Source organism: Chrysochloris asiatica, unplaced genomic scaffold (assembly GCF_000296735.1).
Source record: "Chrysochloris asiatica unplaced genomic scaffold, ChrAsi1.0 scaffold00303, whole genome shotgun sequence".
NCBI classification, from domain to species: domain Eukaryota; kingdom Metazoa; phylum Chordata; class Mammalia; order Afrosoricida; family Chrysochloridae; genus Chrysochloris; species Chrysochloris asiatica.
The window spans coordinates 274191-285508 of NW_006408821.1; the positions used below are offsets into that span (position 1 = coordinate 274191).

The window sequence follows — 11318 nt, forward strand, 5'->3', positions numbered from 1 at the left end:
CGAGGTGGATTGGCCAAGTGGCAGCATCGATGGACTCAAGTGTGGCAACAGTAGTGAGGTTGGCCCAGGATCAGACATTATTTCGTTCTGCTGTACATTGGGTCGTTATGAGTTGGTGTTGACTCAATGGCACCTAACAACAACATCGACAAAATGTTGAGTGATGCAGGAAGCATCAAAAAGATGGACGAAATAGAGTCACTGTACCAAAAATAATTGGTTTATGCTCAAAAAATTCAAGAGGTAAGCTAATGGTATTCAAAGAAATCCAAGCTATACTGAAGGCATTGGTGAAAAGCAAGGCTCCAGGAATTGGTGGAATACAAACTGAAATATTTCAACAAACTGATGCAGCATTGAATGCATTCACTCATCTATATCAAGAAATTTGGAAGACAACTACCTGGCCACACTGGTTATAAGTGATCCATATTTGTGACCATTCTATAGAAAGGTGGCTCAGCAGAAATTATCAGACAATATCATTAATATTACTTGCAAGTAAAACTTTTACGAAGATAATACAAAAACAGTTGCAGCAATGCAGTAACAGGGAGCTGCCAGAAATTCAAAACAGATTCAGAGAAGGATGTGGAACCAGAGATATCACTGCTGATATCAGGTGGAGCTTGTCTGAAAACAGAATACCAGAAAGATGTTTACTTGTGCTTTTTTGACTGTGTATAGGAATTGTTTTGTGTGAATCTTAACAAGCTATAAATAACATTATGAAGGGCATATTAGTTGTGCTCATGGGAAACCTGTACATAGACCAAAAGGCAGTCATTAGAAAAGAACAAGGGGATACCAAATGGTTTAAAATAAGGAAATTTGTGCACCCGGGTTGTATCTTTTCAATATGTGTATTCAATGTGTAGGAATCCTGGTGTGGTGCTGTGGGTTAATGCACTGAACTGCAGTGTCATTTTGAACCACAAGATCCTCAGTTCAATCTTACCAGCTGCTCCTTGGAAACCCTACACTGGGTTGCTGTGGGTCTGAACCAATTCGACAACACTTAGCAACTACAACATTCAGTGTCTATGCTGAGCATATAATCCAAGAAGCTGAATTACAAGAAGAATGTGGCATTAGAATTGGATGCAGATGATGCAATTTGCTTGTTGGAAGCAAAGATGGCTTAAAATACTGATGAAGATCAAAGAGTACAGCCTTCACTATGGATTGTTCTTCAATGTAAAGAAAACAGAAATTCTCACAGCCGGACTAATAAATAACATGATGATAAACCAAGAAAAGAATAAAGTAGTCATCATTTTGCTTGGATCCATAATCAACACTAATGGAAAGAGCAGTTAAGAAATCAAATGACTGCTGCAAAAGACCTGTTTCAAATGTTCAAGAGCAAGGATTGCAGTTTGAGAATAAAGGTGTTACTGACCAAACCATGATACTTTCAGTTGCCTCATGTATAGGTAAAATTTGGACAGTGAATAAGGAAGACCATAAAGTACTATGGACTGCCAGAAGAAAAATCTGAGTAGAAGTAGAGCCACAATGCTCCTTACAAAGGAGAATGTCGAGGTTTTGGCTTTAGTATTTGTGCATGTTCTGTAATGCACTGGACTGAGGGATCAGTCTGTAGAGAAGGACAAAATGGACTGACAACATTGGCAGCTGCAGTGGCCTAAAATATAACAGCAAATGTGAGGATGATATAGGACCAGGCAATATTTCATTATGTTTTGTATATTGTTGCTGTTTTCGTAACTAGTTCGACAGCACCTACCAACAACAATGGCATTCACCTGGAACAACAGAGGGAAGGGAATGAGTCAGTAACAGGAGGAAGATTTGGAATGTGTTGCTAATTGTTTCCATGGATAATTGCCTCCTACCTTGAAAGTAGAAGACCTGGATGGTACCTAGCTACTATTATTATACATTTTAATCAAAGATTCTACAGAAGAATCCTGATCAAAGGGGGGAAATGTCTAACAGAATTTCAAATGTTCATAGACTCCAGATTTTTTGGAGCTATTGCCCTGAGACAGTCTTTAAAACTGAATCCAGAGTAGCATTGGTCTATTTCCATCTGGTGCAGAGAGAGAAGAAAATCAAAGGCACGTGGACCATGCGAACCTTAGCTTCCATTATCCTGAGACCAAAAGAACTACATGGTGCACAGCTACCACTACTGACTGCCTCTGAAGGGGGATCATAATGGTAGATCCTAGATAGATAGGGAAGAAACGTGGAACAAAATTCAAAAGCATAAAAAAAGACCAGGCTACTGGCTGAATAGAGACTGGTAGAACCTTGGAAACTATGGCCCATAGACACCCTTTCTGCCTGAATTGAACTCACTGCCATGGTTGAATTTTCAGACAGGTCTATGAGATCTATAATGTGAACAGTAACAATAGGGAAGTACATGTTGTTGTTTTTAAGTGCCATTGAGTCGTTTCCAACCCAGAGACCCTGTATAGGTTTTCCAAGGAGCAGCTGGTGACCTTGCAGTTCAAACAACTTTGCACTCTGACACATTGACACATAACCCCATAGCGCCACACCAGGACTCCAGGTAGGTATTTACTCCTTAGAATAATCAACCATTTGAGATTAAAAAGAGTTACATTTGCCCAAAGGCAAAGCTTGGAAAGGAAGAAAGATTAAGAAATGATGAGATATGGAAATGGAAAACACAGGTCAATGACATGAAATAAAATAATGAATAATTGAATGGAAATATACAAGAAAAGATTAAAAAATACAACTGAATAAAAAATATCTACTGAAGTCTTAAAACCAAATAATAGGAAAAATTAAATAATAAAAAATTTCTGCCAAATAAAAAATCATATACTCTTAAGAACTATTATATAATATTACTCAAAAGATTCCATCACTTGTAGTATGTTGTGCTGTGGTTGCTTGTATATTGCTGTGATTTTGTAAGCTATGCCACAGATATTTTAAATACCTGCAAGGTCACCCATGGTACCAACTCCATGGCACTTAAGAACAACAACTCAAAAGATTAATTATGTTAGGAGACATTCAGTTAGTGTATGTTAATGGAGGAAAAACAAGAGGCTGAGAATGTTCCACAACTCAGAGAATGTAATCGTTGTCACTGATTTGTACACTTAGAAATGGCTGAATTGATATTTGTTTTTCTGTGTATATTCTAAATAACAACAATATACATATATTTTAAATGAAATACTTCAGGAATTTTGAAATTAGAAGGTCGTAAGTATTTTTCCTTTTTTCTTTTGCTCGAAGTACATAAAATTACCAATATTTGGCAGTGTTTGAACCACAGAACAACAACTACTAGCAGTTAAACCTCGTAATTTAGGAAGCATAGAAGACACCCAATTTTTTTTTTTTTAATGTCTTAATTACCTTCTTTGGGAAAAAACAGGGAACGTTCTAGTAAAAACTGTATGAGTAGTCCAGCTCTCAAATTTCTTATTTTCATACTGAGAACACTTCAAAAATATTTTCTTACTTTTCTTTAATCTTCTGAATCTTAAAAGACTTGCTTTCCAGTATTAAAAAATATTAATAGTATTTATCATAAATATAAATATAGAACTAGTAACTAGGAAGATAGTAGAACAGTTTATGAGAATCTAAAACATTCCAGATTGGGAAAGCCACATGGGATGAATAGAAAATGTTTTTAAATCATAAAGCACACTTCAAACTAGGGGTAGTACTTTGAGTATAACTAAAAATGTTTTTTTCTTTTTCTTTTCTATCCTAGAAGATGCAATCTGGAGACAGTTTAGAAGGCTGTTTTCAAGTTATTAAGTTACTAAGCAGAAGACCTAGAAATTGGGCCCAGTGTGTAGCATTAGCAAGATTAAAGTTTGAAAAATATTTTAACCATAAAGTAAGTATGTGTTATGGAACATTAAGGTCTTGTCTGACCTTGGTTCTTTCAGCTATTACTAAATTAATTTTAGTGACTTGAAAAATCTTGCTTTTCAGTAAGATTTTGAGAAATTCATAAATTAAATGAAAAAAATTTGGGGTATACAACTCGGTTCTTTTTAAATATTATTGATTAAAAATACATTTAAACATTTCCCATTGTTTTGTTAGTTATATATTTAACTGACTTTTGTCCTTGTTCAATGTGCAATATGGGGTCTTAAGTAAATATTCCTTTTTTTGTTGTTAAGTGCTGTCGAGTTGGTTCTGACTCATAAGGGCCTGTGTAGGGTTTCCTTAGGAGTGGCTAAAGGGTTTAAGCCTCCAGCCTTGCAGTTAGCAGCCCAGTACTTATCCCACAGCACCTCACCAGAACTCTTTTTAGAATATAACTTTTAGATTACAACTTTAATCTGAAAGACATTTGTTGTTCAGTGTATAGTATCAAGAGTCTAAGAGAAAGTAAAAGTATTCAGTTACAAATCCTGTTGTGCTTTTGTGTTCTCCGCTTATATCTATCTTATCATCATATTTTGTGTTCATTTTCTCATCTGTAAAAGTAGCATAATAAATCAGTATCACGTTCATAGTGTAGTTGGTTATTTGCCATACAGTCATTTCCGACTCACAGCGACCCTATATAGAGTTTCTGAGGCTGTAAATCTGTATAGGAGCAAAAAGCCTCATCTTTCTGCCATGGAACCACTGGTAGTTTCAAACTGCTGGCCATGATATTAGCAGCCCAACTCATAACCAGAGCTACATAATATAAGCTACCAGAGCTCATAGGGTAGTGGTGAGGATCAAATTAGTTAATACTTGTAAAGCGCTTTGAACAGAATCTGGCACATAGCTAGCTATTCTTACCTCCAACTGTTTGCATTTGCTAGAGTGTGTTGGGGTTTTTATCAGTCAGAATGTAAAGGAAATTCACTTTTAAAAAAATATCTCTGATTATACTTATTCCTCTTACTTCCTTTCCCCCCCGCCCCCCGCGACTTTTTATTGTGAATTGAGTGAAGGTAAACAGACAAGATCATCAGCTGTACTTTCAACCAATCATTGCAATGACTACTCTCCCCTCCTTGTAACATGCTTCCATACTTTTGTATTTTATTTTCCACAAATGAACAAAACAGAAATATTTGATATACACATACAAAACAAAAAATATATATTTATTTAAATGTTTAAATGGCTTATTTTGTAAGTTAGCCTCCTGCCGGCAGGCACACAGCCTTTCTCAATTCATGGGCCTAGAGTCTTCAGCTACTCTGTCTCTCTTTGCCATCACCTCTGCCACTCTTTGCTGTCATCTCTTTTCTGGGTAGGCTCTCATGATCCACTCTTGCTCTTCCTTCTTGATGGTCCTGGGATCCTCTTGTTTTTGAAATGAAAGATTAACTACTGTCTCCCCTTTTAGTTACACATCATCTACAATTACACATGTGGCAATCGCAGTTAATCCTGATAACAATTATGCATCATGGTTATTCCCCATCCCTTTTCACCAGACCCATCTGGAAAAGAGGAAACTATTCAGTGGGATTCTACCTCATCCGCCTCATTCTGAAACAAAGCACACTAAAGAAAACTTCTAAGCCAGCCACTTCTTTTACTTCCTTCTTGGCTCTGCTTCTAAGAAGAGTAGTTTATCTTGCTGTCTCTCATTCCTCATTTCTCATTTGTTCCTCAACCCAATAAACGTGATTTCTTTCCCCATTACTATGTATATTATTACCACGTACACTAAAAAGGGGTGCAAGGTGGGCAAATCCCACTATTATTGTAAACTTCATGCTTTACAATAACTCATGTGGCACTTTCTGACCATAACTCTTTAGATAAAAGGACCCTGTATTTCAGATCTATTACCTATATAATCCTTCTAATTCAGTCGCTCCATGTCACAGCATACAATTTAGTAGGACTCTGTGCTTTCAACCACCATATAGACAACTAGCTAGCTCCTGCTGATTCACATTGCCCCAAGGGTTTGTTAATTCTCTAGAATGGTTCACAAAATTTACAGAGCATTAATAGTACAGTTACTCATTTATTATAACCAGAAAGAATACAAATGAAGAGATGAGTCACAAGGAGCCTTGAAGGGGTACTGACATGAAACTTCCATTGTCTTCAGGGAGAGGCCTTCCCAAGAGCACATGCTCTTACCAACTCATGAAGGCCTTCAACTTCCATATTCAAGGCTTTTTATCTGCTTCATTGCATAATCAGGACTCTTTATATAGTCATGTATGATTGCATCCTTAAATTTGCATGATTTAATTATGCTGGTGTGGCACTGTAGAATAAGCACTTGACTGCTAACCACAAAGTCAGCAGTTCAAACCCATCAGCCACTCCTTGGAAACTACACAGGGTCACTATGATCAATGGCACTTAGCAGTAACAACCTTCCTGAGGAGTCCTGGTGTGACACTGTAGGATAAGCACTGGACTGCTAACCACAAAGTTGGTGGTTTAAACCCATCATCCATGTCATAGCATGTATCTGCCACTCCTTGAAACCTTATATAGGGTCGCTATGAGTCAGAACTGACTTGACAGTACTTAGCAGCAGCAACAACAAGCTTCCTGAGGAGTCCCAGTGTGACAATGTAGCATAAGCTTAGGACTACCAACCACAAGTGGGTTCAAACCCAACAGTGACTCCTCCAAAACACTATACAGTACAGGGTTGCTGACTCAAAACCTACTTGACAGCACTTAGTATAACCCAATCTTCTTGAGATTAGTTCTCAGGTGTGGTCTCTGTGACCCCCCATGCATTCACACATTTTCACATGTTGCCTGGCTATCTTAGAGGACAAAAGCACTTAAATTCCTGGGGAATTTCCAGTGCTATCCATTTCAAGCCAAATGGAATTCCGTGTCTCATACCAGGCTTATCAATGATATCCTTGTTTTAATGTCTATCTTCTATAATAGAGCTTATGTTTTAAATTTTTTTAGTATGTGAAAATTCAACTTTTAGATATAAAATGCTGTGGGGTTTTTTTTGTTTGTTTTCATTTTTTTATTTAAGGTTTAGCTCTGAAAAATGTAGGACCTTAAATAAAATATCACCTTTTCTGTTTCAAAGGTGTTAGCCATAAAGAGAAATTAAGTTCTCGTGCATGGTATGACATGGATGAACTTGCAAACATGTTAAGTGAAATAAATCAGATATAAGGAGGCTTCAAAAAGTTTCTGGAAAAGGGAATTAAAAGATGATGGAATTTTTTCTAGAAAAAATAAACAAGACCATAATCTATGATTCTCTATATATGAAATATTGAGAATAGACAACTGCATAGAAACAAAAGGTTATTTATTAGTGTTTACCAGGGGCTGGAAGGAGAAGACAATGGAGAAATTAAAAAAAATAATGAAGTATTAAAGTAAGTAGAGATTATTCCAGGTATGAGGTCAATGACCTGTGACGGAAGAAAAGACTCATGAAGTCTAAGAGTGGCTGTGAGACTTTACATCTTTTTATGTATTCTAGCCATTGAATAATATGCATATATTAACCGTAGAAAATACTAAATTAAAAAAAAATTTTTTTTAAAAAATAAGGTACTTAATAGTAGTGATTTCTTTTTGTAACTCATTTTTGTTTCTAGGCTCTTCAGCTTCTTCACTGTTTCCCTCTAGACACTAAATTAAAAGATGGCAGTAAGTATAACCAAGTATTAGAAGAAATTTTAATGTAGTTAGTGTATTTGGCTGATTACATTGAAAATACTGTTTGTCTCTTTTTGTTAGGTTTGTTTTGGCAATCACCAAAGAGACCTCCATCACCAATAAAATTTGAATTAAATGAACCTTTGTAAGTATTTACTTCAAATTTTTTGTAGTAAAATGGACTTTGATTACAAACCAAATTTCTTATTTGAATATTACTTAATGATCACTCTGTGGTATTTAAGGTGTTAAGCTTTTCATGAGAAACTTCACAATAAATGTAGAGCAAGAACTTCAATAGAGTTTCCAGGAGAATAGACCTAATCTCCCCAGAATTTAGCGTAAGTCAGAACTTCAGCAGCATCCTTTTGACCATAAAATGTTTTACTGTGTTCAGAGTGAAATCCTCAGGTTCTTTATTGTTAAATGTTTGCATTCCTGTTACTCTATAATAAAGCCGTCTGGCCAGCAAAGCCAGTCACACTGCACCTCCCAGTACAAATGTGAATTGGTTTATTTAAATTATAAATTTCCTCATTTTTAATAAATACCTACTCTGAGTAAACCAAATACTCTTTAACTTGCCATGAAAAGGTAAAACAGCAATAAATGATTTTATACTTACTGAAGCTAGTATATAGGAAACTTTAGTTATATGGGGGGGGGGGGGGATTAATACTCCATATCTTCATAAATAAACTCAAAATTAATTTTCAAAGAAGCTGGTCTTTGAATACATGTATGAATACATGTATGTAGTATTCATAGTAGATATACATATGATCAAGAGTAAATGATCCTGAAGGAAGAAGTCCAAGGTATATTGAAGACATTGGCAAAAAACAAGGCACCAGGAATAGATGGAATACAGATTGAAATCTTTCACCAAACTGATGGGGCACTGGAGGCGCTCACTCATTTATGCCAAGAAATTTGGAAGACAACTACCTGGTCAACTGACTAGAAAAGATCCATTTTTGTGTGTGTGTGCCTGTTCCAACAGAATGCGAAAATCATCAGACAATATCATTGATAACCCATGCAAGCAAAGTTTTACTAAAGGTGATAGATAAACGGCTGCAAACGTACATTGACAGAGAACTTCCAGAGGTTGAAGCCAGTTTCAGAAGAGGATGTAGAACGAGGACTATCATTGCTGATGTCCGATGGATCTTGGCTGAAAGCAGAGAATACCAGAAAAATGTTTACCTGTGCTTTATTGACTATGCAAAGGATTTTGATTCTGTGGATCATGACAAGCTATGGACAACATTGCGAAGTATGAGTATTCCTGAACACTTAATTGTGATCATGAGGAACCTGTACATAGACCAAGAGGCAGTTGTTTGAAAAGAACAAGGGAGCATCAAATGGTTTAAAACTAGGAGAAAGGTGTGCGACAAGATTGTATTCTTTCACCATATTTATTCAGTCTATATGCTGAGCAAATAATCCAAGAAGCTGAATTATATGACATGGGATCATGATTGAAGGAAGACTCAATAACAACCTAAGATGTGCAGATGATACAACCACGCTTACTGAAAGTGAAGAGGATTTAAAATACTTACTGATAAAGGTCAAAGACCATAGCCCTCAGTATGGGTTGTATTTCAATGTAAAGAACACAAAAAGCTTCACCACTGGACCAATAAGCAACATGCATGTAAATGGAGAAAAAATTGAAATTGTCAAAGACTTCATTTTGCTTGGATCAACCATCAACTCACGGAAGCAGAAGTCAAGAAATCAAATGACGTATTGCATTAGGCAAATCTGCTGCACAAGACCTCTTTGAAGTGTTGAAGAGCAAAGATGTCAGTTTGAGTACTAAGGTGTGTCTGACCCAAGCCATGGTATTTTCAGTAACCTCCATATGAATGTGAAAGTTGGACAGTGAATAAGGAAGACCATAGAAGAATTGATGCATTTGTGTTATGGTGTTGGATGAGAATGTTGAAAGTGCCATGGACTGCTCTAAAGAATAAACATCTTGTGTTGGAAGAAGTACAGCCAGAGTGCTCCTTACAAGCTAGGATGGCCAAACTTCATCTCTCATACTTTGGACATACTATCAGGAGGGACTACTCACTAGAGAAGGATACCATATTTGTTAAAGTAGGGGGTCGGAGAAAAAGAGGAAGACCCCCAATAAGTTGGGTTGGCGCAGTGATGGCATCTATGGGCTCAGGCATAACAACGATTGATAGGTTGTTCCAGGACAAGTCTTCTGTTCTGTACTGCATAGGGTTGCTATGCGTTAGTACCGACTCAAATCACCTTATTTTGAACTGCTTCTTTTACAAAACATAACTTTTTAACAACAAAATTCAATGGCTTAGTTTGAATCTGATACACACTATTGAAGACTACACTGTTATAATATTATCTTATGAATAATCTTTCATTTATCCAATTTATCTACCTGTGCCTAGTATCTTCTGTCATCAAAATAGTCATGTCACTACTTGAATATCATTGTTTGTGGAGATAGACATTTGATGCTTTCTCCTTTTTTTTTTTTAAAGAGAATGTGTTGCATATATTGTAGGGAGAAAAAGGACTCCAAATTCAAATGGATTTTACAAATACCCTTTTAGTACATCTTAAACAGGCTGTGGGTGAAAGATGAGGCTTTCTGCTCCCATAAAGATTTACAGCCTTGGAAACCCTGTACAGGATTGCTATTGGTTGGAACCAATTCCACAGCACATAACAACAACAACAAACAGGACAAAGACCAAGACAGAGACAAAAACAGATCATGTGGGTGAGGGAGGCCATCAGCATGAGGCCATAATTATGTCCAAAGAATTCACATCCAAGTGGTCAATTTATAGATTACAGGGAACAAAAGAATATCATTGCAAAACCAAGACTAGCAGTTCATTACAGTTGCACGCCAGACTACAGACTGGGGAAAGGAATTGTACACTATTGCAGATTAGCAAAATTTACAGGATTAGTTCTTGGGTCCACCGACCATGTGGCCCTGGTACCCCAATCTCAATTAAGGGGCACGCCCAGGGAAGTTTCTGAGAGGCTGGCTAGGGAAGTGACTTTAATCAGTTTTTCAACTGTGCTCAGCCCCAGGGCAAAGCTGCCTCTCTCTGCTTCCCCAAAATTGTGTAGGGTCACTTTGGTAGTTCAGCTATGAGAAATACGTTAAGTACTTTGTTGTTGCTGCTAAGTACTGGAGAGTGGGTTCTAACTCATAGTAACTCTGTATATAGGGTTTCCAAGGCTTTAAATCTTCCAGGGAACAGAAAGCCTCATCTTTCTACTGAGGAGCTAATGGTGGGTTAAAATTGCAGACTTTATGGTTCACATTCCAGTGCTTATCGTATGGAACTACCATGCTCCTAATAGTAGGCACTGTTGTTGTTGTTGTTAAGTGCCATCAAGTTGATTCCAACCCATGGTGACCCTGTATAGGGTTTTGAGGAGTGGCTGGTGAGCTTGAACTGCCAGCCTTGCAGTTCAAATGGCTTTGCAGTCTGGCACATTAACCCACAGCACCACACCACTGTTGTTAAGTACTGTCAAATCAGATCCGGTTCATAGCAACCCTGTATAGGGTTTTGTTTTGTTTTGTTTTGTTTTAATGTTTTATTGTGAATTATGTGATAGTTTACATGGGAGAACATCAGTCTTACATTCATTCTATCGTATATCATCTCATTACCATGGTTACAATCCCCTCCATGCAATCCTTCCCCCGT

At 37.0% G+C, this 11318-nt stretch overlaps 1 protein-coding gene across 1 annotated transcript in view; it reads left to right on the forward strand.

The window, feature by feature from the left end:
- Window positions 1–11318, forward strand: part of UBA6 (ubiquitin-like modifier activating enzyme 6) — a 144894-nt gene that overhangs the window by 112240 nt on the left and 21336 nt on the right. The window contains exons 23-25 of the mRNA XM_006874816.1: window positions 3737–3865; window positions 7536–7587; window positions 7678–7741. Coding sequence (XP_006874878.1) covers window positions 3737–3865; window positions 7536–7587; window positions 7678–7741 — 245 coding nt within the window. The remainder of the gene's footprint in view (window positions 1–3736; window positions 3866–7535; window positions 7588–7677; window positions 7742–11318) is intronic.